This window comes from Erinaceus europaeus, chromosome 9 (genome assembly GCF_950295315.1).
Source record: "Erinaceus europaeus chromosome 9, mEriEur2.1, whole genome shotgun sequence".
Taxonomy (NCBI): domain Eukaryota; kingdom Metazoa; phylum Chordata; class Mammalia; order Eulipotyphla; family Erinaceidae; genus Erinaceus; species Erinaceus europaeus.
Window position 1 is genome coordinate 44,940,486 of NC_080170.1, and position 18,667 is coordinate 44,959,152.

At 44.1% G+C, this 18,667-nt stretch overlaps 1 protein-coding gene across 12 annotated transcripts in view; it reads left to right on the forward strand.

Moving 5' to 3' along the window:
• The window catches only part of CACNA1E (calcium voltage-gated channel subunit alpha1 E), a 558,522-nt gene that overhangs the window by 402,852 nt on the left and 137,003 nt on the right, over positions 1–18,667 (forward strand). For all 12 annotated transcript variants that reach the window (XM_060197790.1, XM_060197787.1, XM_060197789.1 and 9 more), the window contains one exon: positions 3,301–3,404. In XM_060197790.1, coding sequence (XP_060053773.1) covers positions 3,301–3,404 — 104 coding nt within the window. The remainder of the gene's footprint in view (positions 1–3,300; positions 3,405–18,667) is intronic.

An 18,667-nucleotide genomic window follows, 5' to 3' on the forward strand; every position in this document is an offset into this window, starting at 1 on the left:
TTAACACATCCCTGCATTTCCTGGACTGTCTATCCAAATATGTTCGTAGGGCTTCTTTGAGAAAGGAGTTTCCATCATCCAGGCAGTTGATGCAGTGATGGAATAACCCAAGTCAGTGAGTTTCCATTTAGGTGGGTCTCCCACAGTCTAAGGGCAAAGGATTGCTCAAGTTCCTTGGGTTCTAGTAACTCATTTTCCACGGGACACATGGACACCAGGAGGCGATAGTTTGGGCCCTATTCCTCATTCTGTGGCCTCTCTGGGAACACTCACCCACTCGACTTGCTCTCACCATTCTCTACCACACACTCTGCTCTCCTGGGGCCAGAGGCACCTGCATTCACTATTTCTCTCTTGCACTTTCTTCCTTTCTCCTTTTCTCCCTTTCTCCCTTTCTCTCTCCCCCTTACTTCTTCCTATCTCTCTGCCTTCCTCTCTCTCTGCCTTCCACTCTCTGCCTTCCCTTCTCTCTCCCTCCCCCCTCCTTCTTTCCCTCCCTGTCTCCCTCCCTCTCTCTCTCTCCGCCTCTCCCTCTCTCCCTCTCTCCCTCTCCCTCTCCCTCTCTTACTCTCTTTCTTGCTTGTCACCAGTGCTACACTGGGGCTTCATGCCTATATGATCTATGTCTTAGCAGACTACTTTTCCTTTTGTTTCAGATAGAGGTTCAGATACCACAACACTGCTACCCTGTTTGTGAAGCTTCCCTTAGAGTGATTCTCCCATACAGTGGTCAGGGGTTTGAACCTGGGTCTTCAAACCTGGTAAATTGAACACTCTATTGAGTGACCTATCTCCCAGCCCCAGGGTCACCACTGTATCATCCTATGACTGAAACCAATTACCCTTGACCCATGGCCAGCACAGATGTTGAAAGACATGATGCACTTACTGTGAAAACCCATGTTAAGATTTAGTCTCTCACTGTGCAGGACTGTAAATGTTTTTCCTCTTCTCAATTTTATCAAGGTCTCCTTTCTTCTAGATGCCCTGCATGAGGGGAGCACCCCTAACCGCAACATAGTTCAAGGATCAACTATTATAGGGCCTGTGAAATAGCTTACTTGGATATTTAGCTGCTTTGTCATATGCAAGATTCAGGGTCAAGCCCAGAACCACCACACTGAAAGAAGCTCTAGTGCTTGGGTCACTTTCACTCTGTGTCTCTGTCTCTATCTAAAACTTAAATTAAATTAATGGAGTCAGGCGGTAGTAGCACAGTGGGCTAAGTGCACGTGGCACAAAGCGCAAGGGCCATCGTGAGGATCCCAGTTCAAGCCCCCAGCTCCCCACCTGCAGGGGTGTCGATTCACAGGCAGTGAAGCAGGTCTGCAGGTGTCTATCTTTCTCTCCCCCTCTGTGTCTTCCCCTCCTCTCTCCATTTCTCTCTGTCCTATCCAACAACGATAACATCAACAACAATAGTAACTACAACAACAATAAAAAAGGGCAACAAAAAGGAAATAAATAAAAAAAAGTAAAAAAGAAAATTAAATTAAACACACAGTGATATTTGTTTGGCAGCTGAGGCCTGATCAGTATACTAGGATAGAATTTACTTTTGCAAACGGGCTGCCCCGCTGCAAGTTCCTTGTCACCTTCTGAAGAGCAGGACCTGACTTGTGTCTTTCTTGCTTGCATTCAATTCATACCAGACCTGGTTGACTCAAAGAGCTAGAACTTCACACTGAAATATCGGAGTGTCCCCTCTTCTGCCTCATCCCATTCACAGGGTGGTGGTATCTTTTTAAGATCACTTGATTGGTAATGTTGATTTCCAACTCTGTTGTCACAGGGGTACCATTTCACATCCCATGCAAGGTGTCAGCACACCACACCACAGCCTCTACTAAATTGTCATGTCTGTCCACCATATGACACTGAGTCTCCAGGCTCTTGGATCTGATGCAACAGACCATAAAGTTTGAGGTTGTGTGTTTGAACTCTTCTATGCTGCTTTTTTTTTTTTTTTTTTGCAGCTATGCCTATAAACAGTGTGAAGGTAAGGCCAGAGATGCATGGGTAGTGAGATCTGGCCTGCCTTGGAAGCTCACCATACTGGACAGATTACTGTGCAATGAAAGCTGCTCATCTAGAGGGAGCCTGCATTTCAGGGGCTGACATATTTGGGGGGGGGGGCAGAAGGAAACAGAGAATTTGGGAGGAAAAGAAGAATAGCATAAGCATCCACAGAAGGCATGGTGATAGCGAGTCAAACTATGTTTGTGAAATTTATTAGTGACAAAGAGTAAAAAGGTGAAGCACAGAAACACCTAGAAACTCTGAGTTTAGATATTACTTTTTACCCTTTTAACATGTCAATTTTAAGCCTTTGAATAAAATTGAAATTTTAAAAATACATGGAATTTGGCATTGGATGTGGACAGCATGGTTTCTCCAGTGAATTAGGAATATCTTTACTGAAACTGCTGCGTTTCTGTTGGATATTAGTCTGTACATGTGGGCTGGACTGGAGATGAGTAGGTGACAAAGCCCTGCAATTGTAAAATGCAGTATAAGGAAACTAGTTAGAAAGATCTGGAAGTAATGTCCAGAGTAGGATGAGTCAAGGCTTTAGAGGCTCTTAAATGCTCTTTCAAGGTCCTTGGCAGACATTCTGCCAAGAGCTGCCCGCTTTGGACTGAACCCTGTTCTATAATCCTCCCACAAGCACCGTGCCTCTAACTTGTCATTAAGAATCCAGAATATGCATGTCCATGCATTTTTCCAGTCCACGCTGTTTGCATTTGAGTTAGGGGCTCTTTTTCAGGCTTATTCCCTTTTCTGTCTAGAACATTGTGGGGCCAGGCATTGGCCAGCTCCACACTGTCCAGCCACTGCTTTTACAGTGTGGACATGTGAGCACTGAATCCTCACAGGTAACACAGACAGCTCTTAAAAATGGAGGCAGTGTCATTCCTGTCTTGCTCAGCTCTTGTCCCTGAACTACAGCATCTCACTGCTGAGCAAGACGGGAGTGACACTGCTTTCTTATAAGTAGCTGTGTCACACAAGACCTTTGCCGCCTCCCATGATTTGAGTGGTGGATGTAACCTGCCTCCATTTTTGAGAGCTGTCTGTGTTACCTGTGAGGACTCAGTGCTCACATGTCCACACTGTAGAAGCAAAGATTGTTTGCCTACCCTGGGAAAAGGACTTGGTCTCTCTGAATTGAGATTTTCCTCTGCCAAGTAAAGGCAGTAGACCCTTCTCCTCACCTTCTGTGCACAGCCATGGGAAAGGGACCTCTCCTCTGCACATGGTTTTGGTTACTTGCTCAGGAACCTCCGTTCTTTCTTTCAGACCAATGATGCCTTAGGAGCCACGTGGAACTGGCTGTACTTCATCCCTCTCATCATCATTGGGTCCTTCTTCGTCCTCAACCTCGTCCTGGGAGTGCTCTCTGGGTAAGCACATGTTACTCTCTTAATTCCTTGCTCACTTTCATCAGGTGCATTCATTGAGAAGAGATTGGGGGGTGGAAGATAAGTCAGCCCACAGAGTGCACACTTTATCATTTGGGGGGGCCTGGGTTTGAGCCCCTGGCATTTCACAGAAGCTCCTTACATAGGAGCCTTATGAACAATGGAGCAGTACTGTGGTGCCTCTCCTCTCCTCTCCTCTCCTCTCCTCTCCTCTCCTCTCCTCTCCTCTCCTCTCCTCTCCTCTCCTCTCCTCCCCTCCCCTCCCCTCCCCTCCCCTCTCCTCTCCTTTCTTCTCCTCTCTCATTCTCTTTCTCACACCACCCCTAAAGGTAGAAGGAAAAAGGGGGGAAGAGACTAAGAAGCTGTGTGAAGTACTGGAATGCAGTGGTGAGCCACTCTGCTAATTTATTCCTTACAGGCATTGAAAAGTGTGTAGATTAGGTATGAGGTTGAACATGAAACCTGAGGGGACATTGCTTACTCAATCTATTCTTCCCCCATTCCCTTAAGTATCAAATGACATGCTGGATGTTAGGGGTTTGAAGTAGAATAATAAGTTACAGGCTTTACTCTCCAAGGCATTTTGCTCTGTTGTGTCTGGACATCACATCCCACCTTTATAGCTTAAATCAGAGCATGTCAGTCAACGAATCTTCTATTTCTGGTGTCATAGTAAACATAGAAAGAGAATGGAAAGGAAAAGGCATGTGTCCACCCTCTGGAAAACTAGGCATTATCATAAGGGCAAGGTAAAATAGAAGGTAAAGGCCACTTGTTTTAGGGAAGGGAAAATCTATCTAATCTAAAGTCACCAGGAATGGTTTCATGATAGACTGGGACTTTTCTTGGGATATCCACTAGGTGATAGAAAGAAAGAAAGTATATGGAAGTGAACATTTCAGAAACCAAGATGAAGAAATAGGACTCATCCTGGAGAGTTGAGAACTTGTCATGATGTGTGATGTAACCAGTGTGGAAATTTCTCTTTGGGAAGGACAGGATATAAAATAGAAGACTGAATCAGGGGTAGGATTTAGAGGGTCTTACATTTCTGTAAGCAAAACTGAACTTAATTTTCTGTTCGACCCAGTAGAGTACACATATTATAATGTGTATGGACCAGGGTTCAAGACCCTGGTCCCCACCTGCAGGGGGAAGCTTTACAGGCAGTGAAACAATACTATAGGTGTCTCTCTTTTTATTTCTTCCTCTATCTTCCCCAGCTCTCTTGATTTCTCTCTATCTCTGTCTAATAAATAAAATACTTAGTTTTTTTTTTTAAATCCTCTCTGAGTTGCATAAGCTCTTCAAATGACACCTTATATGGTTGGGGCTACAATTTATTTGTGTCTATTTGAACCACATTGGTCATCTCTTACTATTCTAACAACACAGGAAATGTCAAGAAAGGTCACAATGCAGCCAGGAAAACAGCTCAGCTGGTAGAACACAGCTCAGCTGGTAGAAGCTTCTGGTTCAATCCCCAGATATTTATTGATCGATGTTCTAGAGTTGTACTTTCTCTCTCTGTCACACATGAAACTATTATGTATGTGTGTGTGTGTGTGTGTGTGTGTGTGAGAGAGAGAGAGAGAGAGAGAGAGAGAGAGAGATACTTATACCAGAGCATTGCTCATCTGGTTTATGGTGGTACTAAGGATTTAACCTGGGACCTCTGGTGTTTCAACCATGAAAGTCCGTTATGTAAACTGTTATACTTGTTCTTTTGTCCAAAATACAATACATTTAAAAAATCACAAAGACAGAGAACAAGAGAGGAAATAATAGATGAGAATTGTCAACATATTTTGGAAACAAAGATTAAATGGCATCTGACCTAGTGGTAAAGTCTGCAGTTTAACTATCTGCAGTGGGGAATTGTACAGAAGCAAAACAAGTGTGTTTCAGAACCTTCAGAGTCCTGGAATCTCTGACATGTCTAAGAGCTGGAGTGCGGTTTGCACTGAAAACAAGGGGCATGGTGAAAAGTTCTTGTAAGCAACACTTAGATGTCCTTTTAGCCAGACTGCACTGACAGCTTTTGCCTTACTCTGGCCAAAAGTGAAAGATGTGTTCTCTGTCTAAGCCTGAAGCAGAGAAGCTTGGCATGGAAACTTCCAGTGTCCCTGCTTCTCATATGTTGAGATGAGAAGAGGCTCAGTGAAGGGCACAAACTGGTAGGCCTGGTCCCACCCATCCTACCTCTGAATTCACAAAAATGCAGCCATCTGGAAGGGTTTTTAAGCTGTCCCTTGTGAGAGAGCTCTACATCCTAAGAGAAGTGATTGATGTCTGCTGATATTGGGAGTGAAAAGAGAAGCAAGTTTCGCCCATCAGCTCCAGTGAGACTCATTCTGTTTCTTTTGATTGGTACTCTCTCTCATTATATCTCCCTATGCTTGTCAATTTCTTTTTTTCAATTTTTTTGTATTTATTTAATTATTCCCTTTTGTTGCCTTTGTTGTTTTATTGTTGTAGTTAGTATTGTTGTTGTAATTGATGTCATTGTTATTGGATAGAACAGAAAGAAATCGAGAGAGGAGGGGGAAGACAGAGAGGGGGAGAGAAAGATAGACACCTGCAGACCTGCTTCACCGCCTGTGAAGCGATTCCCCTGTAGGTGGGGAGCCGGGGGCTCGAACCGGGATCCTTGTGCCAGTCCTTGCCCTTTGCGCCATGTGTGCTCACCCCCTGTGCTAGCAACCGACTCTCCTCTCTCAATTTCTATCTGTCCTACTGTGGACTAGATGTTGGAGGCTAGAGGTCCCCAGGTGGCAGGACCAGATGTGAGCTAGTGGCTCCAGGGTTTGGCTTCCACCCCCCTTCAATGTCTAGAAGCTCCAGGCATTCCTGAGCTGCTGGTGTGTTTTTCTGGTGTCTATGGTCCCACTGCCTACTTCTTTAATGTTTTGTCTCTCTCATAAGCACACTTGTATTAAATGTAGGATAGTTCAGGATGATTGCTTCATCTCAAGATTTTTTACTTAATTACATCTGCAAAAACCATTTTCCCAAATAAAGCAGTACTCACAGTCTCCAGGTATAAGCATATGGACATGTGTTTTTTTATTATAATAATTTTTATTTATAAAATGGAAACACTGACAAGACCATAGGATAAGAGGGGTACAACTCCACACAATTCCCACCACCAGAACTCCGATTTCTCATCCCCTTCTCTGATAGCTTTATTCTTTATCCCTCTGGGAGTATGGACCCAGGATCATTATGGGGTGCAGAAGGTAGAAGGCCTGGCTTCTGTAATTGCTTCCCTGATGAACATGGGTGTTGACAGGTTGAACCATATTCCCAGCCTGTCTCTCTCTTTCCCTAGTGGGACAGAGCTCTGGGGAAGCGGGGCTCCAGGTGCAGGTCTGATAAGAATCAGCCTGTTTTACCTTAACGTAAAATAAATGTAACTCCCTGCCCTCCATGTGACCTCAGTTCTCTTCTTTAGTTACTTTTGAGCTATGCTATGGAATTTCTTATTACACTGACACTTTAGACCTTTGCAACCACTGCTCCATAATTTCCCAGAACTGGGGACATCTCAGATAAGCGATAGAACTGCCAGATTTTTCTTTACCCCAAAGCGTTCAGCTAGATTTGGACATGTGTTTTACAAGGACACCATTCAGCCCACCAAATTCACTGCTGCAGAATGCTAACCACGCATCCAGAGTTTCTAGTAAGCCTGTTGTGCCTTATAACTCGAGGGTATGGTTACATGGTGAGCCTATCATTACTTGAACAAAAATTTCAAGCACAAAAGACCTTGAAGGAATGGGAAAATGCAGGAAGCAGAAGATACATTTAAAAAACATGCTGTATGTTTTGGTGAGCAGAGGTGGGTTTCTATCATTTCACTCACAAGATAGTTTACTGTTTTGTTTTGTTTTGTTTTTGCCTCTAGGGTTATTGCTGGCACTCAGTGCCTGCATTATAAATCCACTGTTTCTGGAGGCAATTTTTTCCCATTTTGTTGCCCTTGTTGTTGTCATTATTGTGATTGTTGCCATTTATGTTGTTGTTGGGTAGGACAGAGAGAAATGGAGAAAAGAGGGGAAGACAGAGAGGGAGAGAGAAAGATAGACACCTGCACACCTGTTTCACTGCTTGTGAGGCGACCCCCCTACAGGGGCTCGAACCAGGATTCCTACGCTTTGCACCACATGCGCTTAACCCACTGCACTACCGTCTGACCCCCAGTTGACTGTTTTTTCAAAGGGCATTTAGTTCAACAAAAAACAATTTAGTATTTAGGAAGATCTCTTAAAATTTTGTGTAAAGTATATTTGATGTAAAATCTTAGGCAAAACTAAGTTGTAAAAATGCCCCGGCCAGCGGGGCGAGAACAGGGGCTAGGAACCCTGGGACCTGGAATGAAAGAGACAGGAGACACAAAGAATGACAGCAAGACAGGATTCTGATCAAGCTGCAAAATTTTATTGTGTTCACAGGCATTATAAGGCTTTGGGGAAGGGGGGTTGCAAGAGGAGAAGGAGGAGGGGGAGCAATTATCAAGGTGGAATGTCCCTTGCAACATACATAGCCGAAACTATGTCTGTTAACTATAACTATGTGGTGTGTCACTTGTTTTCTGGTAAATGGCCTACCTGTGGGGAAATAGAAACTTATCTCGAGGGCTTACATTGTTTCAAAGGCTTATCTTCTATCAAGCAGAGAATGGCTCTTGGCATAAAAACATGTTAGTGTAGGAGGTTGGGTTGGTGGTGCACCAGGTTAAGCATATAAATGACTGTGTGCAAGGACTCCGGTTCAAGCCCTCACTTTCCCTCCTGTAGGAGGGATGTTTCAAAAGTGGTTAATCAGATCTACAGGAGTCTTTCTATCACCCTATCTCCCTTATCCCTCTCGATATCTATCTGTCCTACCATACATGAATAGGAAAAAAGTAAAGTAAGAAAAAAATGGCCACTAGAAGTGGTAGATTTGTAGTGCTGGCACTGAACCAGCAAAATAAATAAATTAAAAGTCATTGAATAGTTGTCATATAGTGAAAAAATTAGGAAGTAAAACACGGGCCTAATAGGTTATTCACCTAGTAGAGCATAGGTTACCAAGAGCAAGGACCTGGGTTCAAGTCCCAGAACCTTTGCAAGGGGGAAGCTGCACTAGTGGTGGAGCACTGCTATTCTGTCTCCTCCATTCTCTCTCCTTCCTCTGTCTTTCACCCTCTTTCTAAAGGAAAAATTAGGATCCTGGCCTCTATAAGTGACAAAAAGAGCCGTAACAAAATCAGTGGATGGGCCTTATTGCCTTCAAGTAATAAGAAATCCCTAGCAAGAATAGAGAAATGGGGAGGAGGAAAATTCCAGATACATCCTCACAATGAAAAGATAATAATTTTGACATTGCCAGATTAGAATGTTGTTGAAACCTGTGCAAGCATGTTCTGTTTTCCAGAGTTGTTTCATGGTGGCAGGAGCTGGAGCCAACCTGCAGGTCGTAAGTGGGCAAGTAGACAGATGAACCACTGTTCACACGCCACATTGAACAGCAAAGTGGTCAGAAGCAGTGAGGCAACTGGGATATACACAAGCACATGTGAATATATACATGATTGTATTTGTGCACATACCTGACCTAGGTGATTGATTCCACAAAATACAAAGAATTGAAACACGTGAATTTGTGTTTTGTTTTGTTTTGTTTTGTTTTAAAGTCTGCTACTGGGAGTCAGGCAGTAGCGCAGCCGGTTAAGCACACATGGCTTGAAGTGCAAGGACTGGCGTAAGGATCCCAGTTCAAGCCCCCGGCTCCCCACCTGCAGGGGAGTCACTTCACAGGCAGTGAAGCAGGTCTGCAGGCGTCTATCTTTCTTTCCCCCTCTCTGTCCTGTCTTCCCCTCATCTCTCCATTTCTCTCTATCTTACCTAACAATGATAACTACAACAATAATAAAAAAGGGCAACAAAAGGGAAAATAAATAATTATTAAAAATTTTTTTTAAGTTTTTTTTTTTAAAAAGTCTGCTACTAAGACTTTGTGAGAACTACATTGGTTATGGAGGTGGGGGGTGCAGTGTGGAACTAGAGCCCTGCAGTTTATAGTTATGTAAACCATTATTAAGTCACTAATAAAGAACAAGGAAAAAGAACGGATATAAAAGTGTTAAACTGAAGGGATGACCTAAGCACCTGCAGCTAAGGCGGGATCTTGAGAGAGCCTCTTAGGGTGCTGTTGTTGACTTGAGAGGACGGGGAAGGGAGATCATATCAGAGGGTAAAACACTGGGGTACAGCTTGAAGCAATAGCTTTGTAGGTAGGGAGTCTGCCTTGCCATGCTAGGGACCCAGGTTTAAACTCTGGCCCCACATGAGAGGTGCTGTGTACAGGGGATGCTCCAGTGTGTGTGTGTGTGTGTGTGTGTGTGTGTGTGTGTGTGTTTGTGCGTGTGTGCGTGTGTGCGTGTGTGCGTGTGCGTGTGTGTTTCTATTCTATCTGAATGAAAAATCAGGCTCCCCCTCAAAAAAATTACGTATAGTCAACCCATATCTATGCCCTTGAGAGAAGTATGGCATTTACCACTGAAGGAAGATGGGGGCACAGAATTTTGGTGGTGGGAGTGGTGTGGAATTATATCCAATTGTCTTATAATTCTTGTAAATCACTCTTAAATCACCGATGAACACTTTAAAAAGCAGCCCAAACCAATAAAAATAATAAATTCCCAGTCTTGAATGTAGCAGCAAACAAAACACTAGGTTCCACAGTAAAGAAGTCTTTAAACAGTATCTGGAATGGAGAAGTTAAGAAGCAGCAGTTGTGTAAGCATGATGTCCAGAGAACTGGTCAAGAATCCTTGAAGAAACAGGTGGAAAGAGGTCCCAGTGGTTGCCTCTGGAGAGAGAAATTAAAGGTGGGGGGTGGACTGATGGCAATCTTTCTTTTTTTTAATTCTTTAATTTTTATTATTATTAATTTTTAATGTATATTTATTTATTTTCCCTTTTGTTGCCCTTGTTGTTTTTCATTGTTGTTGTTATTGATGTTGTCATTGTTGGATAGGACAGAGAGAAATGGAGAGAGATGGGGAAGGCAGAGAGGGAGAGAAAGATAAACACCTGCAGACCTGCTTCACTGACTGTGAAGCGACTCCCCTGCAGGTGGGAGCAGGGGACTCGAACTGGGATCCTTACGCAAGTCCTTGCGCTTTGTCCCACGTGCACTTAACCTGCTGTGCTACTGCCCTACTCCCCTAATTTATTTTTTATTAGTGATTTAATATTGATTTACAAAATTGTAAGATAATTGGGGTATAATATCATACAGCTCCCACCACTGGAGTTCTGTTCTCATTCCCTCCATTGGAAACTGCTGAAGTTCTCCAAGGTCACCAAGAAGGGCTGACTGTATAGCTATTTATCTTTATCTTTTTGTATCTATCTATCTACAGATATATGTATATATATTATTAGTCACTTAATACTGATTTCCTAAATTATGAGATGACAGGAGTATAATTCCACACTGTTCACACCACCACAGTTCTATGTCTCCATCCCCTCCATAGGAAACTGCAGCAGTTCTTCCAAAGTCACAGATATGGGTTGACTATTATTTCCATGACTATATTTTTATATATTTTCCCATTTCTTTCCCTATGGTCCTGCCTCCTCTTCCTTTCTAAGTCATTCCTATACCTATTGCTACTTCTGAATGTCCTTCTCTGAGTCCTGATGGAATTGGAATTCAAAGCCCTCTGGTCATCTTCCCCTAACATTTATCCCCTTCTGGTGATATGAACTATTTTTTATTAAATTTTTATTTATAAAATGGAAACACTGACAGTACCATAGGATAAGAAGGTTACAGTTCCTACCACCAGAACTCCATATCCCATCCCCTCTCCTGATAGCTTTCCTATTCTTTAACCCACTGGTAGCATGGACCCAGGGTCATTATGGATTGCAGAAGGTGGAAGGTCTGGCTTCTATAATTGCTTCCCTGCTGAATATGGGCATTGGCAGGTGGATCCATACTCCCAGCTTGTCTCTCTCTTTCCCTAGTGGGGTAGAGTTCTGGGAACGTGGGGCTCCAAGACACATTGGTGGGATTGTTTACTCAGGGAAGTCCAGCTGGCATCATGGTAGCATTTGGGACCTGGTGACTGAGAAAAGAGTTAACATATAAAGCCATACTAATTGTTGATGAATCATGAATCTAAACGCTGGAATATTGCAGATGAAGATTTGGGGTCTCTGTTTTGGAAATAGCTAGTAGGTCTATTTTAGGTATATTCTAAAGGGCCCATGACTTAATTTAGTTTTTGCCTGAGCCTGACATCTGATGTGAAGGTGAACCCAAGTTATTGTCTGGGGAGATGATGAAATGGCTGTAAAGAGGGCTAGAAAGCTGGATCAGGGAAGAGAGTAGCTCCCAAATATGGGAAAAGTGTGTAAATATTGTTGACTATAAACCCCATAGATTTAAACTGGGGCCCATATTCAGTATAGGAGCCTATGTAACCTCTGTATCCCTGTAGGTCCAAACTGGCACTCTATGATCATGGATAGAAACACTGCAAGTTGCACCTATTTCAGGATCCATCTTCCTCAGGTGGTAGATTGAGTATGTAATCCAACCCCCCCTTTGGAGGATGGAACATTCTCTACCATTGTTGATCCACAGTGAGGGCAAAGTCCTATGGGGGCCCCCAAAGAGGCCCATTATGTTGTTCCTAATGGAGATGACCAGTGACTATGGAAAGAGGGATCTATTCAAGATCTAGGCTCATCATGTGGGAATCCCAGGACTCCCCGACTAGGGCCCCAGGTGGGCTGATAGTGACTGAAGAGTCATCATTATTAAAGTATGCCAGTCTCTTGCCCTTATTCAGCTTTTGTAGTCCTTGCTTTGATAAGGTTAGCTTTGGAGTAACTGAGGGAAGTGTAATAGGAAGTAGGTGAGGAGAATATCTATGTCTAAGTAGAAACTATTTCATTAGGTACTTTATGGTGTCTTTTTAGGTCTTTCTACTTGCTTGCTTTATTTATTGGCTCACTACAAATGATGGCAGTCTTTCTACCATGTCTTTCTAAAGCTATTTGCCTTTAAAACTCAATTTGCATCATGTTGAAAACAATGGAAATGAAATTTCGAAGTGGAAATACTGCTCACAGAATGTAGGCTGAACAGAGTGTCCAAAACCACTCACTCATCCCATTTCAGTGTGAGAGACCCACCCAATGGTGGGATCAAGCAGGACATGGCCGTGCAGTGCAGTCCAGCAGTGGGTGACAAGGGTCTGTGGTGACTTGAGGTGGTTAGAACTGAAAAACAGATGAAGTGTTGGGGGGTATTCCCGGGAAAGAGAGAGACAGACTGGGAGTATGGATCGACCAGTCAACGCCCATGTTCAGCGGGGAAGCAATTACAGAAGCCAGACCTTCCACCCTCTGCAACCCACGACGACCCTGGATCCATACTCCCAGAGAGATAGAGAATGGGAAAGCTATCGGGGGGGGGGGGGTGGGATATGGAGATCATGTTATGGGAATTGTGCGGAACTATACCCCTCTTATTCTATGGTTTTGTTAATGTCTCCTTTCTTAAATAATAATTAAAAAAATAAATGAAAAACAGTGTTGCACTGGAGATCTATCATGCAATAAAAAATTCTTGTTCCCTGAGGATCAGGCACACTGGGTTAATCACATATAGTATGAAATGTAAAGACCTGCGCAAGGGTCCTAGTTCGATTCCCTGGTTCTCCACCTGCAGGAGGTTTGTTTCACAAGCCATGAAGCAGGTCTGCAGGTGTCTGTCCTTCTCTCTCCCTCTTTCTTCCCCTCCTCTCTCAATTTCTCTCTGTCCTATCAAAAATAAAAACGAAACAAAACAAAAGCCACAGGAGCAATGGATTTACAGTGCAGGCAGTGAGCCCCAGCGATAGCCATGGAGGCCAAATAAATAAATAAATATAAAATTTTAGGAAATCTTGTTCCCCCAAACTAATCTTCAGGCTTTCTTGAGATCCCTAGGGGGTTTGCCAGCGCTTGAGTATCATCTTCTCAGCAGCTCAGGCGCTCACTCGTGTCTACACTTTCCACGTCTGCAGTCAGTTAGCTCACCTTCCAGGTGGTTTGCATCATAAATGTGCAACTGCAGCAGTCGGCGGGCACACTGTGTACTAAAAACAAGTCTGTGCAGCTCTGGCTCCAGGGTCCCGGGGTCACCTGTGCTGACATTGATCTTCCCCTGCCTATGATGACAAGCTGGCACCAACCTGGAGGCCACCCCCACCCCTGCAGGGCTCAGGAAGGAGGGGGGGAACAACTGGAATGGCATTAACACCCTAGAGGAGCCTGGGAAGTGATGGCAGCAGCTGGAAACAGCTGGTGTGAATATATCCTGACATTTCAAGGAGTGTCAACAAGAGAAGCCTTCCAGGCTGCCACTGGTGTGTGTCTGCCCTGGTTTCATCATCAGGTTCCAGTGTTCAGTGCGCACAGGGGGAGAGGATGGCATGGTGTCAGCTGAGCTGATTCTTTGTATGGGAGCTGGGGGTGGGGTGGGGTGGGGTGCTGGCTTTCTCCATGCACTGAAGATTCAAACAGTTGGGAGTTGCTCTGGAAAGTCAGGGGCAGGTTCCCAGTTGCCCTTGAGCAATTTGCCTGCTAAGTCTCCAAGCTTCCTTCTTTCTTTCTTCCTTCCTTCCTTCCTTCCTTCCTTCCTTCCTTCCTTCCTTCCTTCCTTCCTTCCTTTCTTTCTCTCTCTCTCTCTCTCTCTTTCTTTCTTTCTTTCTTTTTTCCTTCTTTCTTTCTTTCCTTTTCTCTCTCTCTCTCTCTCTTTTTTATTGCAGCAGAGATAAAACAGTGGGAGGAGGAGCCCCAGTGCCAGGAGGGGGTGGGTGCCAGAAGGCTGTGGGTGCCAGGGTGGGAGGCCAGACAACTTGGGTGCTCTAGGCCTCCTGGGACCAAGAGTGCAAGTGTGCAAATCACGGAGAACCTGCCCCTACCCCCAGTCCAGGCTGTGAATTTCAGAACCTGGTCAAGCTCTGTGGATTGAAAGAGGAAGTGTGGAAAGAAGCAATGTAGCATTTTGTCTTGTCTCTGAGGAAGTGGGACTTGATGAAAACCATTAGCCTAGGCTTGAAGAGAAGCAGAGCTTCCTGTCTCCATGGAAACCAAGCAGGGCTGCCAGAGCTGGGGCTGCAGGGCAGGGCAGAGCTATCCAGGGATAGTTGGAGCAGGGCTCTAACACTACCTCTCCCCTCTGCTTCTGGGGCTCCTGCAGGAACACAGGGAGGAGGGTTTGGGGAGGAGTTGTGCTGGATGCACATCCAGGCAGGGGCAAGGCAGGCCAGGAACTGTGTGTGTACACACACACACACACACACACACACACACACATACACACGGGCAGGATGGAGAACCCTCCTACATGAAAGCATGCCATCATTTTCCAAACATCTTTCTTCTATGGCACTTTTCATTCATGCCTTGCAGAAGCAGTTCTGTGCAGTGCTCTTTCTTTATTCCAGACTGGGGGTTGTGGGTAGGAGTAGAAGTGCTGATCTCCATGTAGTTAGTGATGGAAGGTGGGGTGGGCAGAGAGCAGAGGTTACAATTTCTAGACTTGTGCTTAGATGATCCATCTGAGGTACTGGAATTCAGTGGCATAACTAGAGAAAGACTGCCCAGGGTTGTCCTAGAATAGCATCCTAATTTGGGTTTAGGGTTTTATCTGTACACACAGACCTGCACATGCATACATGACCTGGGACATACAAAATAAAGGTACCAAGACCGGCTATCTGGTCCCCTTGTCCTGAGGGCTAGTGAAGTGGGGATGATCACCTGATCATGTCAGAGGAGGAATTCTTAGCACAGTGAAATACAGAATTTGTAGGTGATATACCTGGGTTTGGATCCAATTTCTCTTGAATGCTACCTGGGACCTCAGGCAAGTCACTTCACATGTCAACATCATCCGTGAGTGACCCATTTGTGAGCAAGGGCACTAGTAACCCCTGCAGAGGATCATGGGGGGCATTCAAATCATACATGCCAGATGTTTAGTACCTGGGAATAAGAACTCGGGGGTTAGGGCACTCAGCTTTGTGCAGTCAAAAATCCAAGTATAACTTTGGATTCTCTCCAAAACTGACTACTCGTGGCATTAACAGCACAAATAATATGTGGCTCCACATACATGTGATATACTATACATATTACATGGACTGTTCTTATAATAAAGCTTACTAGAGAAAAGGAAATCTCAGTACAAAAATCCTAAGGGAGTCGGGTGGTAGCGCAGCGGGTTAATTGCATGTGTTGTGAAGCGCAAGGACCGGCATAAGGATCCCAGTTCGAGCTCCCAGCTCCCACCTGCAGAGGAGTTGCTTCACAGGCAGTGAAGCAGGTCTGCAGGTGTCTATCTTTCTCTTCCCTTCTCTGTCTTCCCCTCCTCTTTCCATTTCTCTCTGTCCTATTTAACAACACGACATCAATAACAGCAACAATAATAACAACAATAAAAAACAACAAGGGCAACAAAAGGGAAAATAAACAAACAAAAAAAGAAAATCCTAAGAAGAGATGAATTTGTAGTACTCTCTAACATGGAATGGTATTGTAAGTTTAAGTTGTCTACTTAGAAAAATATTCACATGGAAATAGATCCTTTTAGTTCAAACCTGTGCCTTGGAAGGGTGAGCAGGACTTGGTTCTGGCAGCTGTAGCACCAACTTCCTTCTCTGCAGAACCTAATCTACAGTTGCAAAGGCCCAGAAGAGACAGCCTTCTGAGCTGATCAGCACCCCCATTGAGTCACTCAGATGTGTTCTGGAGGGGCTGACTGTTCATGGGATCCTGCAGGAGCCCTAGTGATGTACTGAGCGCTACACCCTAGTACCCCACATCTGACCAGCACCTCTAGATCCTCTGCCCCTATTATTTCCTAGCAATGCCCTGCCCTGGCTGCCATCTATCTGCTCCTATAATCCTTTGAGCCCCCACCCCAGGCATTTCCCTTATCTCTGCTCATCTTTCTTGCCTGTTTCAGCTTTGCCTTCTTTGTGAGATCTTTTCAGATCCACACCTGACTCCCACTCTGGAGTAAGGATTAAAATGTTTCTTCCTCGTATTCCAATAGCACCAGACCTGTCCATTGCAGAACCATTACTCATCATAACCTTGTGTAATTTGTTATGGAATTTAATACTACTAGTAGTAATGATGAGAGCTGACTGTTAGTGGGAGCTCTTCATCTGCCTGGTGCTGTATGTGCATGCTTTCTATATGTTGTTTGATTTTCTGTTTTGAACCCTGGTTGTTAACATGAGGTCATAGAGGCCACCTGAGGCTGCATGTTTGGTGAAGGGCAGAGCTCCCCTGATGTACCTAAATTCCCTGTCTGCCTGGGATGGAGTTCCGTATGCCTCTGCCACTTTTAGAATCAGCCCTGTAAGCTGTAGATGGCTTCCACATCATTGCCTCTCCTGGCTGTTTAGTGCCTTGTCTTGTGTACAGAGATTAACTGCAAAATTGAAGGAATGCTCAGGGACACAGGCATCCATCTCCCTTCAGAAAATAGCACTACAGGCCTCCAAGAAAGCATAACCACCAGTGTCAGAGACCCAGGGCAGAGCTCAGAGCATCTGCTAGCTCCACAGAGTGATGCTCTGTGTGAGGCCTACAGACCAGTGAAGCTGACATGGTGAACATTGTTCTCATGAGGCCATGGACATTGGTCATTTTGCTCATTGCTTTTGCCCTTTGCACATTTCCCAGTCTTTTTCACTTGAACTTAAAAGGTTGACTTGTACAGCAAGGATATGGATCCTTTTATATCCTACATGGCACAAATTTAGGAAATAACCACTTTAGAATGGGTGGTTAAAGCCGTCATCTTATTGGGAACTGTGGACAGACAAATCTGTTGGAAGCAGAAAACGACTAAACAGTTCTGAGGTCCTGGAGATGGTGCATCAGTAAAGTGTTGGACTTGCAAGGTTGAGGTCCAGAGTTTGATTCCAGCCCCCATGTGCCGGAGAGATGCTCTAGTTCTCTCTCTTTGTCTTTCATCATAAATCTTATGAAGACTGAATAGTTCTTCTTTACTTTTTTCCTTTTCCTTCTTATAGAGACAGAGAAATAGAAATGCAGGTGAAAGAGATAAAGAGACATGTCCATAGCATTGATCCTTGGCTATTGAAGTTTCCCCTCTCCACCTCCTGCAGATGGGGGCTGAGGGCTTGAATATGAATTCTCGAGCATGATAATGTGTGCACTTTATGAGGTATGCCATTGCCTGGCACTCCTTTTTGAATTTGTTAACTGAAGATAAGCAAGTACTGAGCACCTGCTGTGTACCAAACACTATTCTGATGCTGCAGTTAGCAAGCCCCCACCCTCGTGAGCTTTCCTTCTTGTGTTCCACATGTTCTAGCTGCTGGAGTGAGAATTCTCCATGTTAGGTGACACTAGCATACTAAGAAAGATGGTTGACCAGCACTAGTGTTGTAAAAACGGACAACTATGGGTTGAGGTTGCAATGTTGAAGTGCACTGATACTGCTTTAGGGAGAAAAAGATTCTTGTTCTGGTTGCAATTTCTGACTAGTCATCCTTAGGCTGAAAAATTCCAGTTATCTCCTCTCCTCTACTATGACCTGACTGAGACTGACCGTGTGTGTGTGTGTGTGTATGTATGTGTATACACACAAGTGTGTGTTTATCTATATAGTTTTATGGAGATTTATGCAATTTTGTGGTAGATTTATGTAGTCACCTTTGCAATCAAGATACAGAACTGTTCTGTCACCCAGGACTCTCCTGCTACCCCTTTATAATCAGTCACATCCACTGTCCACTACTCATTTCCCTCAACCCAGGTGACCACTAATCTATGCTTCCTCTCTCTAATTTCATCATTTTAAGATTGTCATGTGAGTTTAATCATACATTATGGTAGCTTGCAAATTAACTTTTTTTTTCCCCACTCAGTAGAATGTCCTTGAAACCCATCCACTTATTGTATCTTTCATAGGTTCATTTAATTTCAGTGCTGAATAGTGTTCCATATCTTGATGTAGCACAGTTTAACTATGGACCCCTTGAGGAACATTTGGGCTATTTTTCTATTTAAACTACGAGAGATAAGGCAACTAACAATATTTATGCATGAATTTTCATGTATATGTAAACTTTCCTTTCTCTGAGAAAAATCTCCAAGAATGTACTTTCTGGGTCATAGAGTTAATGCATGTTCAGTTTT